General features: G+C 37.1%; 3 protein-coding genes across 3 annotated transcripts; all 3 read left to right on the top strand.

Moving 5' to 3' along the window:
• The first annotated feature begins 2,374 nt into the window (after positions 1-2,374).
• LOC141593010 (chaperone protein dnaJ 50) lies at positions 2,375-7,927 on the top strand. Its single transcript, XM_074413933.1, has 10 exons — positions 2,375-2,634; positions 2,725-2,787; positions 2,875-2,941; positions 4,067-4,126; positions 4,734-4,784; positions 4,887-4,967; positions 5,666-5,775; positions 6,101-6,221; positions 6,306-6,432; positions 7,463-7,927. The coding sequence occupies exons 1-10, from the start codon at positions 2,516-2,518 to the stop codon at positions 7,564-7,566; spliced, it is 903 nt and encodes a 300-aa protein (XP_074270034.1). The 5' UTR covers positions 2,375-2,515; the 3' UTR covers positions 7,567-7,927.
• A 1,009-nt stretch (positions 7,928-8,936) lies between these two features.
• LOC141593008 (tyrosyl-DNA phosphodiesterase 1) lies at positions 8,937-19,116 on the top strand. Its single transcript, XM_074413931.1, has 16 exons — positions 8,937-9,224; positions 9,324-9,500; positions 10,858-11,115; positions 11,850-12,077; positions 12,643-12,703; positions 12,953-13,029; positions 13,131-13,388; positions 14,507-14,596; positions 15,367-15,501; positions 16,555-16,704; positions 16,939-17,042; positions 17,584-17,637; positions 17,752-17,842; positions 18,201-18,278; positions 18,369-18,519; positions 18,665-19,116. Exons 1-16 carry the CDS (start codon positions 9,210-9,212, stop codon positions 18,730-18,732), a joined length of 1,995 nt encoding a protein of 664 aa, XP_074270032.1. The 5' UTR covers positions 8,937-9,209; the 3' UTR covers positions 18,733-19,116.
• Positions 19,117-19,240: 124 nt separating this feature from the next.
• Positions 19,241-20,800, top strand: LOC141593009 (syntaxin-125-like). Its single transcript, XM_074413932.1, has 2 exons — positions 19,241-20,026; positions 20,208-20,800. Exons 1-2 carry the CDS (start codon positions 19,554-19,556, stop codon positions 20,641-20,643), a joined length of 909 nt encoding a protein of 302 aa, XP_074270033.1. The 5' UTR covers positions 19,241-19,553; the 3' UTR covers positions 20,644-20,800.
• The last annotated feature ends 47 nt before the right edge of the window (positions 20,801-20,847 follow it).

The raw sequence follows: 20,847 nt of genomic DNA, 5'->3' as shown, positions 1-20,847 counted from the left end.
AGACTTGACCTTAGCAATAACTAATTCTCATTTCCCATCCAAACCAATCTTCTAATCAAATCTCTTTTGAAATTTTATTCCTCGTCTAAACTATAACATGTTTAGACGTGTGTCCGACGAGTGTTAGGTGTTCGGGTGTCCGACGCGGCCTCAAACATAGGACAATTAGTTAGGAGGAGTGTCCATGTTATTTAGTTAGAGGGCGCGGTATCAGTATGGAATCAGGAATCATACCACGGTGGTATGGATTTGGAAATCGATTGCTCAGACCTTGTGTTTTGTTCAAGTCTGGAGACTGGAATGAGGAATCAAATCTTGCTGTCTGTTTATTTTATTGACAAAATTTTGTACTATTTATTTATGTATAAATTTCCTACTTTAAATCTTCATGTATTAGTTAGTTAATTTTTTATATAATTATTTTTACATATTTACTTGTTTTTAAAACATCATAATATTTTTGTTCTTAAATATACTAAAAATGTCTGGGGAAAAATCAATGTTTGTATTTTTCCTGAAAAAAAGTCTTAGAAACAATATAATTTTAGGATATTTAAAAAATATATATCTTTGCACAGTATTTTTCTTTTTTAATTCTCTTATTTTATTTGATATCCAAATCTATCATTCTCATAACCAGCCCTCCTTAAGTATAAGAAACCCATATCTCATAGGTTTGATACGGCGCGAGGGGTGGCGCTCAATCTCGGCGCCACTCTCTCACATGCACCTCCTATTATTGGGGTCTCCACTTAATATTAATGGGTACACCCATTATTATGGGGGTCCCACTTATTGCATGTGAGAGGGTGACACCGAGATTGGGCACCACCGGGTGGCACTAACTCAATTTCCTTTGAACTTTGAGGTATGGATATCAAAATAGAAAAAAACATGAAAAAAACATATGGTTTTTTCCCATGGTACCCTCGAACTTTGGCAGATTACACATGGTACCCCTCGTTTTAAGTTTCTACATATGGTACCCCTGTGTTTAACTTTTTCTGTTAGTTTTACATCTTCTAAACACTTTACCATCCATAATCCTTCATCCCTAATCCTTCATCTTCTTTGTTTTACATCTTCAAGCCTAATGTCACTCATCTCCTCTACCACCACCACCACCACTACCACCATGCGCGACCCCCACGGCCAACGACACCATCCAGTCCTACCACCACCACTAATGACGCCACATCCGAGACGGTTGGGTTAGGGGTTGGGGCGAGATTCCAATTAAAATCCTAATTTCCCCCAATTCATCCCGTCCTCCTTCATCTTGTTCATCATCTTCTTCAACTACAACCACTTCTTCTTGCTCATCCACCACCACCACCGCAATAACCAGCGAAAAAACCACCGTACCACGGCGATGCATACGCCTAGACTTCTTGTCAAAGACGCCGTCTACCATGTCGACGGTTCAGTAATCGGAGTACCATACATTTAACACTGTGTTATATTCCGTCGTCGTAAAGCTGCTATTCGTTTCAATCTGATTCTAATCTCTACTCAAATTCAAGAACACCTTGATCAGGATCGATGTAGGAGAAAGAGATCAATGAAGACCTGAATTTGTGATTTTGGAATTTGGGTTTTGGGTTTTGATCAGATTAGTGTTTACTCATTTGGGTTGATCTTGAATTTAGAAGAAGGTGGTTAAAAGTGCGAGTTTTAACGGCCCCCAACTCGGGTTTTATTCTCAGGAATTTGGTGTTATTTTCTTGCCATTCCTTGTTGATTTTTCTTGTGCCCTTACTTGTTTATTGTCTGCACTAGATTTTGTTCTTACTTGATTATGCCTGATTTCGTTTTAGAATGTTCACCATAGTTGTATTTCATTGGGAAAGCTTAGCTATTACTCGTTTGTTTAACGAATTAAAATTGAGGCTACTAATATTGAAGTGAGAAAGGTAAGAGGCAAGAGAAAGAAGAGAGAGAGACACGTCGCCAGTGAGAGCGCAGCAAAGTGGCGTCATCAGTGGTGGTGGTGAGATTGGATTGTGTCGTTGGCTGTGGTGGCTGTGGGGGTCGCGGGTGATGGTGGTGGCAAAAGGGATGAGTTAGATTAGGCTTGATTTCTTGAAGATGGTAAAACAAGAAGATGAAGATTAGGGATGGTAAAGTGTTTGTAAACTAACAGTGTTATAACGAAAAGTCGTTAAGGGTATTCTGGAAAAGAAAAACATAAAATACAAGGGTATCATATGTAAAAAGTTAAAAAGAGGGGTACCATGTATAATCTGCCAAAGTTCAAGGATATCATGAAAAATTTCCGAAAACATATGAATTTAACTCATTCCAAACTCATATTTTATAGCTAAAATGGGTGAACCAAACACCCACTTAACTCGTTATCGGTTATCAACTTATCACTCCCCATTTGTGTTGTTTCTTGTGGAGGTGAACATTAATTAACCCAATAAGAAAAAGCTGATAGAGTGAAAAGTGAAACATCAAGTAATTCAACTCCTTAAAACTCCCGAGAAGAAAGAGAAACCATAAAAACACAACAATGGCGTCACCGGCAAAGATCCGGTGTTACGCAGTAATTATTCTTACTGTCTTCCTCCTCATTATCCAACCTTCCATTTCTATATACTGTGATGAAGATGATTGTTACGATCTTCTCGGGTTAATTAATTTCCCTCCTATTTTAATTTCTTTTTAAATTTCTTAATCTAATTTAATTTTGATTTTGTTGATTTGGGGATTTTTTTTTAGGGTTTCGCAAAGTGCAAATGCGTCGGAAATCAAGAAGGCGTATTACAAGCTGTCGTTGAAACAGTAAGTAATTGAAATGAAATTGTATGTTTTTGATTTGGATTAATTTGATGTTTATTTGTTAAATTTTTGTTTGAATTTGATTTGTAGTCATCCTGACAAGAATCCTGATCCGGAATCGAAGAAATTGTTTGTAAAGATTGCAAATGCATACGAGGTAATCCATGTAATTTAATTTGGTATGTTTTATTTAGTTGAGGTGTTTAGAAGACTGATAATTTACTGGTGCATTCGATATTTGGTCGACTTTAATCCGACTTTAATCCAATAAAGTCGAAAGTTGGACATGTTGAATCTGTTTTCTAGGCAATTTATCATATTGTAAATGCCAGAATGAAAATGGAAATGTAAATGATTGAAAAATGTGTTCTTGGGTGTATTCCAATTGATCGAGGATTGGATTTTGTACCGGTTTAAAAAATTAGAGATTCTACGAATATTGGAGGCTAAGGCCTTGTTTGGATAGATGGATTTGGAAATTGGAAGGAAAGGGAGGAGAGGGATTTAGAGGGAAGCAATTTCCATTGTTTGGATAGCAAAATGGGGGTGGCGGGATTTGGAGGGGGAGGGAAAATGGATAATTTACTGGTGCATTCGATATTTGGTCGACTTTAATCCAATAAAGTCGAAAGTTGGACATGGCTGAATTTGTTGTTGAGGCAATGCATCATGTTGTGGATTCCAGAATGAAAATGGAAATGTAAATGATTGAAAAAATTTGTTCTTAGACGGATTCCAATAAGTGGTGTAATTCAAAATTCAGTGGTCGACGAGCTTAAAGAATTAGAGATTTTACGAGTTTTGCAGGCTAAAAGCAAAAAAAAAAAAATAGGATTCTTTTAGTCATGGGGTGGTCGATCTACCCAAATGTTACTAACTTGACAATGCTTGATTTAGTTGTTAACGACATGAGGCGGTGTAGTCTGTTCAATGAGTAGGAGATTGATTATCAATTGGGAAAGGAGGTGGTGTGGCTAGGCAGATAGTGAGTCCGTTAAAGTTTGTTCTTTTGGCAATATGACTGACTGGTACTTGACAACTTGTGGCTCATCTCATGTATGGGCGTGCTCGACAACTAGTTTAAAATCTTTAGTTGTGAAGTTGGTGACAGTGAGTGTTCGAAGGTGTGGTTAAAAGACAATGATAATACTCTCTTGATGTTGAATTTATGTTTTTTTTTTTTTTTCGTATGACTGTGGTCCATTGTGAATTATCTGTATAATGGGATGCTGTTGAAATTCCGACTGAAATGATTCTGATGTATGTTTGGTACTCTCAACAGATCTTAAAGGATGATGAAACCCGCGCAGAGTATGATTACGCCATAGAACATCCAGAGGAGGTAAGTAATGTGTCTCTTTTTCTCACTAAGAAAATACCCCCTCCATTACACTTGTTCCTTTGAATAGAGGTCGGATTTGAGAAATGGGCTCATTTTTGAAAATCGGGACTATCTAAACGGGATGAAGGGAGTAGTAATATGTCCTTGAAGCATATCGCTTTTCCTCAAACATAGCTCCATCTCAAGAAGGAAATTATATGAAGAACGCTACATTGACGCAAATTGTAACAACATAGTATGTGATATAGCATGAGAGTCATTTATCATCTTCTTCTCCAAAGAGGCTCCTTTTCTTCATTCCTAGTGCTCTTATAAAGCGGCTCCCATTTCATTCTTGTGAAAGCACAAAGCTTTTCCCTTTCAATAACAATGAGATTGTTTCAAGTTGACCCTTAATTGAAAACGGGACAACCATCTACAGGACAACGAATGCAACATCAATATATACGTTGAAAATAAAGCATGTGTGTTATCTTATTATTAATCTGTGCAATTACCTGAAGTCATTATGCGAATCTCCTCAAGAACTCATCCTTAGTTTTCACATTCTTAGGATACTGGCATTGATCTAATTTATATGCTAATATGCTATTGCTCATTGTTGTAGGTGTTCTATAATACAGCCAGATATTACCGAGCTTATTATGGTCACAAGACTGTGAGAACTATTTTTCATTCTTCAGATTTTGTCCACATATCTACTGCTTTATAGACCAGATATGTTTCCCTTAAATTTTCTGACATTGCTCTGTTTTCACAGGATACACGTGCTGTTCTAATTGGTCTTCTTCTTATTCTATCTGGGTTTCAGTATGTGAATCAATGGACAAGGTACAATCAGGTATATTATACATGCAACTTTACCTAATTATTACATTATATAATCGCGGCAAGTCAGATAAAAGAGTACTGGAAAAGCACATGAATCGATGATTGGAACATTTTATTTCAGGATAGAGAATTGAGATCATAGTGTCATTGTTTTGATATTTCTTAATCTCAATGACTCAGAGGCTACTCAGAGCGTCTTTGTCGTCTGTAGGAGGGAAGCTTTTTGGAAGGTTCTTTGTTTATGCCGATTGATTATGGACAGATCATGAATTCATGGGTGTTCCTGAAACAATATGACTTACTTTCTGCTTGTTTCACGCTTTCACCTGGCTGCATATATTTCTTCCTTCTTCCTTCTTCCTTATTTCTTTTCGGACTCTCAAAACAAAATGGCCACATACCCTAATACCATTCTTAGCAGGCCTACTTCCTTCAACAATGCCCCTTCATATAAATTAAACATGTTGCAGGCCATAATTGATTTTTCCTCCCTCTTGTTGGATTCCCTTTGAGGTGTGATTCTGATGGTGGTATACTGGTATATGTGGTTTCTAGCCACAGTGACTTTCCTTGAGTTACCTTAGCAGGCCCATTTTCAATTCTATGGGCATTATAAGTTGCGATAGATTGTGTGCTTTGATGAACTTCGTAACTGCGAAACCGTTTTAACTTGTGTTATTTGTTTTCTGTAATTGGCCATTCCTGCAGGCTGTAGAGATGGTTAAAAAGACGCCTGCATACAAAAACAAGCTGCGGGCATTGGAGCTTGAACGATCCGGTGGTGTAACAAATAGGAAAAAGAATAACAAGACGGATAAGTGAGCAATATTTCTATCATTTTATTTTCATTCCCCCGCCCCTGATGTTTATTTGCATACTATGTTACTCAGATCTTTATATTACCTCATGGACCCATGTGGCCTTGTCCCACACTCAGACACTTTATGTGAGACATTGCAACTTCATTTTAAGTAAAATACGAGGATCTTTTTTGTAAGGTAGCCACCTTCATCACATGACACCCACTCGTGTCAGAATCTTGTTATCGACTCTAAGTACCATAGTTTGCTTATGTTTCTGAAATTATACTTGAATTGTTGGCCCAAGCCCTAACCAACCATGAGAATAATCGCATATGTGCAGGAAAAAAGTAGATGAGGATCTTAGCAAAGAGCTTGATTTACAAATTAATGGTGCCGAAAAACCTTCTGTATGGAGTCTACTTGGTGTTCAGTTTGTCCTTCTCCCATACACTTTATGCAAGGTTAGCACACATTGACATAAGGTTTAGCGTTCTGTAGTCTGGTTTAATCTTCATGATGGTAACCTTTCCTTTACATTTTGATAGCTTCTTCTATGGCATGGAGGCTGGTTTTGGCGATACAAAGTGATAAAGGCTCCATATTCTTCGGAGGATGCCTCGTACCTTACAAAAAGATCACTTAGTGTGCCGGCTACTGCATGGGAGAATATGGGTAATTCTCTGACTATTATAGCGATTTTTATACATTGATCTATCTGTTGTTTCATTCCCAAATCATCTTGGGTAAAATATGTGATCTCTGGAAGGATGGCTGATAGAGAATGTAATAGTAATGGTAACAGGGAGATAAGAGTTAATTTAGAGGGATTTCAGAATTAGGAGAGAATTGGAGGAGAGATAGAGGGAATGGCCATTAGAATCACGAGAGAGGAGCAAGGGAATAGAGAAAGAGGGAGCGATATTTTAGTTCCTTAATCAAAGTGCAGAATAACATGACACGAACAACATGAATTAACTAATGCAGCAAGCGAAAAGTCGAACATATTGTATTTTATTTCAGAAATTCAACATATGAGGCACGTTGGTGAAATTGAAGAAACAGTAGAATGACGAAAAAAACAACAAAAGCCAACTAACTGGACATTTAAACTGAAGTGGTAATCCAAATGCAACGCCATAAGTAATGGCTGGACATTTCCAAATAGATTTCCGAAGCACAGCTTGCCTGATTTCCACGTGTTTCTTTCGTGCCATTATGACCACTTCCCTTGTTTGGTTGTCCGGCATGCTAGGCTCTTCTGTTTACACTTAACATGCCTACCATTCCATTGATTTTGAAGTAGTGAAACATATTCCATCAACAACCAGGCATGTGTTCTGTTGTTCCCACAAGCCTGTAAAAGCCATGATTGTAAATTGCCTTACCAATAACTGATTAACTACATGTCGTCACTCGTCACTTCTCACTAGTCGAAATGTTTTTTTTTACCTGGTGCAACTATTTTATTAAAGTCTGGAGAACGTTTAGGGAATCGTATAGCACTTTTTTCATGGACAAGTTCACTCTAAGGCGCAGAGATAAGGCATTCATGCCATACTTCCCGAATTCCAAAGCATGAATAATAATCTGACATGTGGTTGTGATTATCTGTGACAAATTTTCTGCATCATCATATCGTTACATTGTGTGCAGCTTAGTACTCGTATATGTTAATTTTTACCGGTTTGTCTTCTGTATTTAGATGAAACCAGGAAGGAGGATCTTATTCAAAGGCAACTATGGCTAAAACCTAATATGGAGAGCTATATGTCGGAGATGCGGAGAGAATCAAAGCGTAGAAGATAGATAGCTCAGAGTTGTTTGGCCGACATTAATATCCTGACAAATTTTGTTCTGAGGCCCTGCATTTGATTCTCCGTGGAAATCCATGAAACGGGGATCAGATTTTTTCATCATATGAGAAGTTTCTAAATACTTGTAACTCTAATATAGATATATGTCCAAATACAAGACCTTACGTCTTCGATTTTGAAGGAGAAACCAAATACATTACACTTAGGCCTGCATTCTATTCATCACTTGATATTTATTACAACATAGATTCATATGAGGCTACTCTCGGTTCATTTTCGATTAATGAGTCCTGTTATTGTTAGCAGCAGGAACATTGTATTATGAGATGAATGAAAGGCTTTGCCTTTGTTCACAGATATTGCCTTTTCTTTGATACACAACCAAAGATGCCTTTTGATTAATGTGGGCATTGTTTGTCTATGTTAGTCCTTACAGTTTTTATTTTGGTCGCAATCACCTTGATCTAAGTTAATATTACATCAGCTCGACGTCCGAAAAGAGTAGGAACACAAAATTTCATGTGTTCAGGTCAGGATAACATAACTCCAAGTAATATGGAGTATTATCATTAGATGATTTAAAATAAAACGAAAATCTAAAATTGCGCATTTTGCAAACTACTTCCTCCATTCAACTCCACTCTACATATTTCACTTTTGTAAACTATTCACAATTGTGTATTCAATTTCGATTTTCTCTCGATACGTAAGTAGAAATATATTTATGTGGGATCTTGTTTGATTCGTCTTTACGAGTACATTAAAAATATCTAACTTTTATAATTTTTGCAAATACGTAGCTAATGATATTTAGCGCGTAAAACACGCGTTGGCAAACGTGAAAAAGGAAAGTAGTAGAATGGAGTTGAATGGAGGAAGTATAAAAGGGCAGTCCGGTGCACGATGGTGTCCCTACTAGGCGAGGGTCCGGGGAAGGGTCCCACCACAAAGGTGTAATTGAGGCAAGCCTTCCCTTGCCATTTTGGCAAGAGGCCGCTCCAAGGACTTGAACTCGTGACCTCACGGTCACAAAGCAACACCTTAACCGGTGCACCAAGGCTCCCTTCGAGTCACAACTTGCTTAACCCGTGCCTTGCCCCACCAGACTCGAGCTGGTTCAGGGTTGGCTTTCCCTCAAACCCTTCCCCGACCAACCCCAAACCCGCCTAGACTCTTAACACCAGATCAGGCTAGAGAGAGTCTTGAGTTAACTCATCTCATTCCGCCCCTTTCTAAGTCGCTTCAAAATCAGATGGACGAACCAAAACTAGCTCCGAGTCAATTTTATTTAATTATTTTTTAATGCGAGTTTGAGGAGAATAATTACGAAATTGGTAATAGCCGATTTTTTTATTTTTTTTTATTTTTATTTTTAAGATGGTCAAAACTCAAAACTCAAAACTCACTATAGAGTATCAGTGTATCACCGATCATCCACCGTTAACATAGAGGTGCCATGCCGTCAAACCGTTACTAAAACGGCGCGAAACCCAAGAAACACTCATTTCCCAAAGCTTCTTCCATCACCATCACCGTCGCCGTCACCGTCACCGTCACTTCCACTCTCTCTCTACACTTCCTCAATCTCTCACTAACTTTCCTAGGGTTTCCATTCATGCTTTCAGAGCTCCATTAATGGCGTCTTCTCAGGTTTTCACTATCTCTTCTCGTTATTTTTTTTGAGTATTATTTTTGTGATTTTTCATCTGTTGATTGAAGGTTAATTTGTAATAATGTGAATTTATGAAGGTAGGAGTTTTGATCCCGTTGAATAAGGAGGAGAAATTGTTGCCGGAATTGCCGATTTTCGAAGGCGAAAATGTGATTGGAAGGAATAATGTTCCGGTTAATGATAAGCGACTCAGTCGAAAGCATATCGTTTTGTCGGCGTCTTCTGTTAATGACAGTTCTGCTGATTTGCTTGTGGTAAGCTTCTTAGATTAATGCATGTTTTGTTTTTGGAGTTTGAATTTATCTTTGTTTAATTTTATGAATTTGTTGTGTATCTTGTGCTATATTCCTGCAGTTTTTGCTAGAAATGGATTGTTAATTTGTTACAGACTCATTAAGGATGATCGTTTAGTCGAAAGCTTGTGATTTTGTCTACTTCTTGTGTAATGACAGTTCTGTTGATTTGCTTGTTATAAACTTCTCAGATTAACGCATTTTTCTGCATTTGAAGTTTAAGTTAGTCGTCGTAGTTTGATTTTATGCATTTTCTGTGTTAATTTTATGCAGTTTCTACTAGTAATAGAGTGTCGTAGCTGATTTTAGGCATTTGCCATGTTAAATTTGTGTACTTTTTGTCTATTTGATTGTATTGTAATTGCCGTGTTAGTTTACTGCAGTTTTAGCTAGAAATACAGTGTCGTAGCTGATTTTATGCATTTTCCGTGTTAAATTCCTGCTGATTTCATCTGTTGATTGTATGCTATTGCTGCGATAATTTACTGCAGTTTTGCTGGAAATAGAGTGTCATAGCTGATGATAATTCGTGCTGATTTCATCTGTTGATTGTATGCATTTTCCATGTTAAATTCCTGCTGATTTCGTCTGTTGATTGTATCCACTAGTGTTGTAATTTGGTGGTGATGGAATCATGGAAACATAGGTTTATAGGTATTTACTATATACTTGTGTATTTGTATTTCCTCAAATTTTGTTAAGTTCCGGAAACTGAGTGTCCGAGTGTGATTAGTGGTGATTGTTAGTTGTTACCAGAGTTAAAACATCGCCTTAATAGAATGGTTGTCTCAAATATCGTTGCTTTTTGCTGTCAAGTCTAGCTTTTGGTTATTTTGATTAATATGTGCTCTTTGAAGATCAAATGTGGCCCTATAAGTAAATGTAATGAACTAACGTTTTGCGGCATTGTTAGTCCATATGCATGTAATGATCAATAGCCTTACATTTTTATACCACACAACAAATATTTAAAGGAGATATTTGTTCATGTGTTTCTGTTCTTGTAAAGCTTGTGACTGGCTTGAGTATTTCTTAAAAAAGGGACGTCCGTGTGAAATGTTGTTGGGCTTAGTTAGCCGGTTAGATGCTCTGTTAAATGCGCATATAGCATATCGTATCAGTATCTAAACGTTATATTTGGTCATCTGCATGGACATTTTGTTTGCTTATGGTACAAGAGTAACAAGACTCTGCGTCCATGTGTCTTACATAGTTCCAGTTTTCGTGGATTGGAAGCCAGTGTTCATGAAAAGAATAACTAAATCATTAAAAATATAGTTACTCAGTGAACTCGGTCTTTGGGCTTATGGTGTGACAGGGAGGAATGAACCCAGTTGTGATCAATTCTGGCAGCCAACGAAGAATACTGAATGCCGGAGATAAAGCCACCATTAAAGTTAATGATATTGTAGAATTGATACCTGGAAGCTATCATTTCAAGTATCTAGCTTTAGCAGATGGCAAGTATTCAGACATGGTTAGTGAAGGGAACAGTGATAAACATGTGAATGCTGAAATCGGCAAAAAGCGAATACGAGAAGGATTGACTTGTGAAACTTCAGTGGAACACTTAATGGTACTCCCCAATGTACCTTTTCCTTCTTTATCGACACATTCTGTATTTCCTCTATCCATGTCGTGTTAGCAAGAAAGATAATGGAAAAAGAGGAAATACTATAAGTGTGTATCTGTTTGGAATAAAATAAGTACTTGACACCCCTTTCTTTTTGTATCTATCGTTTCTTCCTTACACTGGCCTGTTTCTATACTCATTATTAGTTCCATCCCGCGGTTCCTTTCGTTAAGCTAATAAGTATTGTAGTATTGTATGATATGAATGTGCCTTTCGACTCCAAGTATTACGTGTGCTGGTTAGAAAAATTCATTGTGGTTAGTTTTGGGTGAAAATATTTATACTAAGCTGCAAACTGTGCAAAAGAAGTTTAAAATATTGTTACTTTAACTCTTTATTGGAGAGTATTGACTGCAGTAAGTCCTACCTAGACACTTAATGTATAAAATTGGAGTATCTGCAATTTTGTTACTCTGAGTCTTCATATTACCATTTCGTACCCGTGCTTGGCATTCAACACTCGGATAAAGGTATGACACGTGGACACCTCATTTGAAGCCAAAATATGCATATTTTTCCAAAAAATAGCTGAGCCCGACATATAGACTCAGGAAACGCACCCATGTCAAATACTTCTAAACAAGTCTGGGCAACATAGGCTGCAAATTGAGAAACTACGTTGAAAATGTTTCGAATTTTATTACCTTCATATTTGACCTGTCCTTTTTTTTATACAGGTTCAACATACTAGTGATAAAAAAGTAAAAGAAACAACTTCAGTGATTAAGAAGCATGTGCATGCTGAATTAAAACAAAATATTTCAGAATCCAGCAACAGAGAGGAGGCTATTCGAGACTTTAATATATCCGACAACAAAGTACCTTTGACTTTCCGCCTTATGAAAGTGAGAGGGCTTCCAGAATGGGCAAACACTTCATGTGTTTCAATAGATGATATTGTTAAGGTAATTTTGTTGCTTATACTGCCACTTATTTTTGTTTTTCTGAAGCTGCACACCTGCACTGGGATCAATCTGCACGAATACAGTACTTGAATCAGCATGCTTAATATGCTTTTAAGTCCAGATAATTAGTGCAAATGTTGACCTTTCTCTGTGTCTTGTTGAAAAAGCAAATATTTTTAGGGAACTTTTTGTTTTAGTTGGCTAGTCTCTCTGTAAATTGTGTAATATTCTCAACAACAGTCAATAAAGCGTGAAGCTTAACCTCTGGCACAAGGATCGAAAATGTTGTTTATCTTGATTAATTTGGTAAAAATGAAGTTAAGTATTTCAATGTTATCATCTGTGATCTGATGTGTTATTTCCATTTTTAAATATCAACATACATGGAGCCCATGCTTACCTCGTGATGGGCAAGAGCCTTTGAAGCATTGGGGCAATGATATTTCTGATGATGTTGTAATACACTTCTTACACTTAGACATGACAGTGGCCAGTGTGACATTTTTTGTTTGAGAATATGTTACATAGTTAATATGCCTAATTGCGTGCTTTCTTTTGTTTGTAGGGGGATGTTCTTGTTGCCATCCTTTCAAATTACATGGTTGACTTAGATTGGTTACTTTCAGGTGATTCTCCTGACTCTCTATTTGAGTTTATTCTCCTCCTCATCTGTTTTATAAAGTGAAAAAGTGTGCCTCTCACATGAAATTCTTTCATAACTGTCTCCCCAGAACATGATCAGCAACTCCTGGGGCTGGTTTCCCATAGTGCTGTGCTATGATTGTTTTTTCCTATTTGATCTCCGTCTTTCTCTGTTTATACTAAATCTGTGACATCTTCGGTCATTCGCTTCTTGTGTTCTGATTCCACTATAGCATGTCCAATGCTTAGGAAAGTTCCTCAGGTGCTAGTTGTTCATGGAGAAGGTGATGGTACCCTTGACTACATGAAGGTTTGTAATGTGGACTTCTTTATCTATTTGCATTTGTAAACATTGTCAAAATACTTAATTTAGTACATTGAATAGCTTATGATCAAATGGTACTCTTGTAGAGAAACAAGCCTAGCCACTGGATTTTGCATAAACCACCACTACCTATTTCATATGGGACACACCATTCGAAGGCTATGTTACTTGTGTATCCGCGTGGAGTGAGGGTGATTGTGCATACTGCAAACTTGATTAACGTTGACTGGAATAACAAAAGTCAAGGCCTTTGGATGCAAGATTTTCCTTGGAAAAACCAGAATGAGGCTAGTGAAGGATCACAGTTTGAAAGCGATCTTGTTAGTTATCTGCAGGCCTTAAAGGTAACCATCACTATTACGTATTTATGCTTTGTAAGCGGTCGTATACTTCTTTTTCTGAGGGGTGTAATGGAGGCATTTAGCCACACATGCAGTTTTGCTTTCGAATCCTAGTCATGAATATCACCTCGAGTCCTCAACCACTCAGCGACTTTGCTAGCTAAGCTAATTGACATGAGGCCACAAGTGGGTATATCATCTCATATTGGCTTCAGCTAGTTCGAGCTGGTAGTCACTCGAAGAAACAGGATAGTTACGTGCATATGTCTGGAATCAGATATATCATTTTTTTGTTTATTTGCCCATATTTGCAATCTGTGCATCATTGTTTATGAAAAACATTCACGGCTGCCTCTTATTAACCATTAGTCAGCGTAAAAAACTAAAAAAAACATGCGGACAACAACAAAAACCCAAAGCATAAGAACTTTTTAACATGTAACAGTTAGCAACTATAATGATGTTAATATATAATTAGCCCCAATGGTCCACTTTTTGTGAGGGAAAAAGTGGGTCCATGGGGATCATTGGCAAAAATAGAGGGAGTAATTGACTTGCGAGAAGGACTTTGATCTCTGTATCTAGAGACATAGAAAACTTCAGAAAGTCGGGAGTATTAAGCTACATCATTTTACTATGAGAGAGAGGAAGAGTAAAGAAAATAAGTTTACCTTGAGTGACTTTCTTTCCTTGGAGCAATTTTGTTTCATGCCAGGCAGATTAAAAGTAAAATGCTACTTTTTCGTATAACAGTAACTCTTCTATAGGACAATGTGAAGTTACTTCACTTATTTCGTAAAAGACTCTTCAAGTCCATTCGCAAGGTAGATGATGTGACATGAAATTGTTAGGCATCTGTACCTGTTGTATGTTTTTCTCGTTCATTGTGATGGTTCTCTATGGTAAGTACTAGTGACAATGTTAATTGTAATATCGGTTTAATGGAAAAATGCCTAATGCACCATATGAGCTTGTTGGCTTTTCTGTTGCACTGTTTGCTTGAAGAAACTTTAGACTGCTGGGGTAGACAGAATCTGCTCCAGCTTTTTCTTTGGCACATAGTTGGAGCAAGCGTTTAAATATGTTAGCATCCCTGCTGGTTTCTTCTAATACTATTGTAGTTTCCTGAATTCAGTGCCAATTTGCCAGCCATTGGGAGACACAAAGTTGATGCCTCCTTCTTTAAGAAGTTTGATTATAGAGCTGCTACGGTATAGTTGCTTCTCCTTGGATATATTGAACTCCTAGCTTGTGGAGTATGTACATATATGTATACTCTATGTTTCACATTTTTCTGCTGCTAAGAAAGGTTGGTTTCGCTTCTGCATTGTATCAGCCTGTAAAGCCAGCATTTAATTAATTTATAATGCTGATAACCACGTTTTCTGCTAAAAATAAGAAAATAATGATTGATGCAGTCTTCAGACTTTTTCTGGTAATCAATCACATTTTTCATAAACTAGTTAATTTGCCACTGAATGTTACTCTCTCTGCAAAAAGTGCTATTTTGGATCTGTAATCCACGTTTTTTTTTGGGACAATCTTCTTACTTCTAATGTTCTTCATTGTCTGATCTTTCATATTTTATTGTTTTGTGTTTTTTCAAATTTTTTGTGCTTTTCTTTCCTGTTTTCGTATTATATCAATTGGGAATTGCTTAGTCGTTTACAGGTGAATAAGATACATCAATTTGTACCCTTTAAGACTCCTCGTAGATCTTACAGCTGTAGTACTTGGTTCTTTTTGGAGACAAATTTCGGAATTGTGGCGGCCTTATTTGTGGAAGATGATGGTTTCATTTGTTTATTGTGTTGTTTTAGTCATCACTATTGCCATGGTAGTGTTGATAATACTCTGTCCAGTCGAGTAAAAAATACTTTAGTAAGGAATTAAAATCAAAATGTTGGTTAGTTTTTATACCCTCACAATTGCAAAATATGATAGCTAATGAAGCTGGTAAACATTTTGATGTATCTTGCAGGTTAGATTGATTGCATCTGTTCCTGGATACCATACGGGACCTAATTTAAGGAAGTGGGGTCACATGAAGCTGCGCTCTGTACTGGAACAATGTACTTTTGATAAAGAATTTAAGAGATCACCTCTAATTTATCAGGTATCTGAAGCCATTTCACTTTTCAGCCAACTTCTTATACGGTTTTATACTTGATGTGGTCACATTCAGTATACTGGTGATTCCTTTGCTTTATAAGGAGAGTGCCACTTTGAGAATTTGTCCTATTATACATTATTCAACACAGTTGAGCGTCACGTTGTGATTTGCTGAACGAGCTTCAGGAATTGGTATAAAATATTGGATATGGAGACATAAGATTTGAGGATTTAATTCCCTTACTTCAGTTGCTTCTGTGCTACTAGATTTTTTCTTCATACAATCTTCAGTTGTAAGATATTTTTTTCTTTTTTTTTTTTAAAAAAAGAAACCTCTTTTAAAGATCAAAATTCAACCCCGCTTAAAAAACGCCTTCAAACTCGCTGACTATTCAAGATCAAAATTCAATTGCATTATTGTCGTGGTATGACGGGATATGCAGCTGAGAGTAACAGAAAATGCTGGTTTGGAGCGGATGGTATGCCGAAAAATCAGAGCTGTGTTTGCTGCATCTACATTTTAGGAACTGGCATCATTCTTGTGTAGGTCACTCTGACATTTTGAGAAGATGGCTACGAGTAACAAGATATGAGGAAAGGGTCAAGGCATTGTTTGGATACAAAAATAGGCGGAAAGGGGAGGGGGGTATTGTCTTGGTGTTTTTTTCCTCCAAATCTTTTTAACTTTGTGGAATTTTAATGTGACATGTAGGGGGAGGGGGGTATTGTTTTGATATGAGGAAACACATGACATTAGCAAAAGGACTGTTAGTATGCTGAATGAGTTGCTGTTTTAAGTCTCTCATCACTTTTGAGTTTTGACTACCCAGGCCATCAATTTGTGGGTTTCCTATTCCTCATCACTCTATTTTGGTAGGAAGACTTTGTTATGGCTTATGTGATAATTGGTGTAGGATGATATTTATAGTCTTGCATATACATGTCGGTTATCAAGCTTCTGGTTGTTTTCAGTTTTTTCCCCAAGAAAGATTGGTTTCCTTCGCTGTTTATTGTTCTGATGAAATTGTGAGATACTAATATACATGCTTTGATCCAGTTTTCCTCTCTTGGTTCTCTGGATGAAAAGTGGATGACCGAGCTAAGATCTTCAATGTCATCTGGTATGGCAGCCGATAAAACGCCTTTGGGCCCAGGAGACCCGCTGATTATATTTCCTACTGTTGAAGATGTCAGATGGTCCCTTGAGGTAGGCATTAACTTTTTTATATGCAATCTTTCTCATCACTTTTTTCTCTTTGTTTTCCTAAATGTTTATTGATTCCATGGTTTCACATTTTTAGTTGAACAATTGATTTCTTTTCCTTGTTAGCTGCAATACCCTGCAAGTTAGAAATATCAGTATTGGCTGTTGTTTTTTGTGTACACTGATTCATTTATGACGTATAATTGACTATGCATTGGTTTGCATGATTTGTCTTAGGGGTATGCAGCAGGAAATGCTATTCCAAGTCCAATTAAAAATGTGGAGAAAGAATTCCTGAAGAAATACTGGGCAAAGTGGAAGGCTACACACTCTGGCCGTTGGTAAGTTCATCATATATATATTTATTAGTAACCTTTCAATGTATTCTTTGAAGTCTGAATTTTCTTATGATAAGCTTGGGCAGGGGAGCTTCCTTGCAACTTCTACTGTTCTATAGAAAACGTGCTTAGAAAATATCAGTCAGTGTGACCATCGTTTTCCGAGCTTTGGCAAAAATTGCAAAGCACCTTCAGAAAGTTCTGTGGCTCTGTGAAGAACCATCTATTATGTACTTGTCTTGACCGTCTTATATGCAATCTTCTTTCTGTGAAATACCGCCAAAATCAACTTGGATTCTCTAAATTACAATGATGTTACATGTAGTTTTCGACTACTTGTTAAGTTACCTTTCAAAGTTTTAAGAGAACTTGTTTAAGGGAGTTTGATCATAAGTCACTGACTACTCACTAAGCTACCTTTCGTGGTCAATAGTTTGACATCTGGACTCCCAATATTACAGTATGGAGCACGTTCTAATTTCCTACTTATTTTGTAAATTGTTGACAATTGACACTGATAGTTCGATTCTTCGTATATATGCAGCCGCGCAATGCCTCATATAAAGACATTTGTTCGTTATAATGGCCAAAATCTTGCGTAAGTGTTCTTATTAAGCATTTCCATTTTGATGATGCAGATGCTATCAAGCATTGCATACCATAAGGATTCTCATTAGTCTTGTCTATTGTGTATGTCATTTTTAAAAAATAGTTGGTTCTTGCTGACTTCATCAAATCTAAGCAAAGCTGCGTGGGGAGCCCTGCAAAAGAACGGTTCTCAGTTGATGATTCGTTCCTATGAGGTATTTTATCAAAATTTCAGACAATCATAACTTCATAAGCGTAGACAGATGGAGTTCTGCAAAGTACGCCCAAATTTTATCAAATTTTCAGACAATCTGAATATCTGATTCACTTTAAGATAAAGGTTAGGGTATATAACTTGGACAATCCTGTATATTTGTAAATAGCTCAGGTGTGATGATTCAACAGCATCCTAGGCAAATAGATTATCCCCTGGCTCTTTTACGACTCACTGTGTGTGTTAATTGACTTTATTGTGACACACATGGAAAAATCTTATCTGATTTATTTTGTATGAAAAAAACAAGACTTGATATGAAAAACTAATCGCATACGCATTTCTTGTAAATGAACCAGCTGGGTGTGTTGTTTCTGCCTGGTGTTGTCAGAAGCCGCCATGAATTTTCTTGCACGGATGATATGAATTCTCTGAAGGTACTATTTTTGTTCTGTTATGTTAAGTTGTAAACCACTCGATCCTCTTGATTTGGTTAGCCTGTATTCTGATTGAAGAATGTCTTGAAGGACAAAAACGGATCGACTAATGGGTCTGGGTTACGGAAGACAAAACTTGTAACCTTGACCTGGCGGGGCGAAGGAGGCGACGAGTCTGATTCTGAAATTGTCCGTTTGCCAGTGCCTTACGAACTTCCTCCACAATTGTACTCCGCTCAAGGTCAGTTGTCTCTTTTGCCCTAGCCATTTTAATAGCTTATACTCCGCATTTGACTAGTTGTATACAATCCGAGTCGTGGATTGATACAGGGAGGCTTTTTCTTGAGGCCGTTTCCTAACGGACTTATTTTTTATGTAATGGTCAGATGTTCCATGGTCCTGGGATCGTCAATATCGGCAAAAGGACGTCTATGGTCAAGTCTGGCCTCGTTAGGTCAATCTTTATTCTGCTCAGGATACCTGAACCATCACTTAATTACTCTCCACACTAAGGTTAGGATGGTGCTCTCCTGTAGATCTAACATGTTCGAAAGAAGCTGGTCCTGAAGTAAATTTCTCGTTACTTTACTTCTGAACTTTGAGTCTTTGTTTTAATTTTGATATTTTATTGTTCCCGTTTTTCACATCGTCTAGTTTATATTGTATGCATTTACTTTGGCAGTGAAACGATATTAAGTTTGACATATGTACAGTAACAATAATTTTTTTTTGGCCAAAATGATGGTAATTTCATAAATTAAATAGGATAAATTTTAGATTGTATCTCTACTTATCATTATCTATTTTTATTGGATAAAGGTAGTATTTTGTATTTATGTAATTAAGAAGCCTATTTTTTTTATAGATGTTATGTAAGTAGCCTAATTAAGGAGTGTTTATTTTAGATTATTAATTTTGTTTTTTTGGCAAACAAATTTTCTGGCCTCAAACACCTATTGATTACAAACCTCCAAAACAATGTGTCCTCACTATCCTCCAAATATCCCCCAAAAAACAAAACATTAACATGGTAAAATTATTTACCTCATCTTTTGTTTATTGACAAAAGATCTTTTACCATCTATTTTTCCTCCAAAAAAAATTTACCTTTTTTTTCCATCTCCTTTGATCAAACTCTTGTTATCCCCTTCATTGTCTACATTATAGCAAAAATACCAAAAATGGCGATTTTGTGATAAAACTTCATTTGTTTTACCTCTGTAAAATTTATAACTCGATCAAAGGTAAAAGAAATAAACAAATAAAAATATCAAGATGAATGACCTATTCTCAAGCTCGTTTAAGAAGTTCTCGGAACCAGGTTTCAATGGAGACTTGGAAGCGGGTGGAAGCGAAGGGATGAACCTCGACAAGTTCTTCGAGGACGTTGAGAATGTCAAATCAGACATGAAAGAGGTCGAGAAGTTCTATAAGAGGCTTCAGGACTCGAATGAAGAAGCGAGGACTGTACATAATGCCAAAACCATGAAGGACCTTCGTAGTAGAATGGACGCGGATGTGTCCCTAGTCCTGAAAAAGGTCAAGGTGATCAAGGGTAAACTAGAGGCCTTGGACAAGTCTAATGCCTCGAGTCGAAATGTCCCTGGTTGTGGGCCCGGATCCTCTGCTGACCGGACCCGTACAGGCGTGGTAAGCGGGTTAGGGAAAAAGCTTAAGGACATGATGGACGAGTTCCAAGCATTAAGGGCCAAAATGCAGGCAGAGTATAAGGAGACCATGGAAAGAAGGTACTCTTAGAGAGATTCCGTCTGTTTCATTTTATAAGTCGTTTTAGAAAAAGCACGAGAATTAAGATGAGTCCCTGAAGAAATACTCGTATATTATATCGTCTTCTAATATTCATCTCTTGTAATATCTCGGGTAGTGCAATGCTAATTCGTAAGGGTTTCATTCTATTCATTTGTATAGGTATTTCACTATAACGGGGGAGAAGGCAGACGAGGCAATGATCGAGAACTTAATAGCAAGCGGGGAGAGTGAGAATTTCCTCCAAAAGGCGATCCAAGATCAAGGGAGAGGTCAAATAATGGACACGATTTCAGAGCTCCAAGAGAGGCATGACTCGGTTAAGGAAATCGAGAAGAACCTTATTGAGCTCCATCAAGTTTTCTTAGACATGGCGGCCCTGGTTGAGGCACAAGGCCAACAACTAAACAATATTGAGAGCCATGTCGCGCACGCTAGCTCGTTCGTGAGGCGCGGAACTGATCAACTTGTTGAAGCTAGGGAGTACCAAAAGAGCTCTAGGAAATGGTATTGTATTGCAATTTTGGCATTTATTATCCTTATTGTTGTTCTTCTCCTTCCTTTATTGATCAATGTCATTTTACCTCAATTGGTCTAGGTAAAAAAAGAAGGAAACTTAAATATTTGAAAATTATTAAAATTGATTTAATTTTGTTTTGGGGGGAAATAAGGCTACATTATTAGATTTTGTACATCTATTTATAGAGATTTTTTGCTCTGTTTTCTGTACTATATGGATGATTTTTTCATGTAAATTTTTGTTTTGTGGTGTTGTTTTACAAGTATTTATACATACAATAAC

Source organism: Silene latifolia, chromosome 7 (genome assembly GCF_048544455.1).
Source record: "Silene latifolia isolate original U9 population chromosome 7, ASM4854445v1, whole genome shotgun sequence".
Lineage (NCBI taxonomy): Eukaryota > Viridiplantae > Streptophyta > Magnoliopsida > Caryophyllales > Caryophyllaceae > Silene > Silene latifolia.
This window is presented reverse-complemented; position numbering and strand designations above follow the sequence as displayed.

Coding starts and splice junctions, on each gene's coding strand:
- LOC141593010 (XM_074413933.1), top strand. CDS start 2,516: ATGGCGTCACCGGCAAAGATCCGGTGTTACGCAGTAATTATTCTTACT. Junction 4,127..4,733: donor CCATAGAACATCCAGAGGAG/GTAAGTAATGTG, acceptor TCATTGTTGTAG/GTGTTCTATAATACAGCCAG. Junction 6,433..7,462: donor TACTGCATGGGAGAATATGG/GTAATTCTCTGA, acceptor TTCTGTATTTAG/ATGAAACCAGGAAGGAGGAT.
- LOC141593008 (XM_074413931.1), top strand. Junction 11,116..11,849: donor CTTCAGTGGAACACTTAATG/GTACTCCCCAAT, acceptor TTTTTTATACAG/GTTCAACATACTAGTGATAA. Junction 17,043..17,583: donor GCTACACACTCTGGCCGTTG/GTAAGTTCATCA, acceptor GTATATATGCAG/CCGCGCAATGCCTCATATAA.
- LOC141593009 (XM_074413932.1), top strand. CDS start 19,554: ATGAATGACCTATTCTCAAGCTCGTTTAAGAAGTTCTCGGAACCAGGT. Junction 20,027..20,207: donor AAGGAGACCATGGAAAGAAG/GTACTCTTAGAG, acceptor TCATTTGTATAG/GTATTTCACTATAACGGGGG.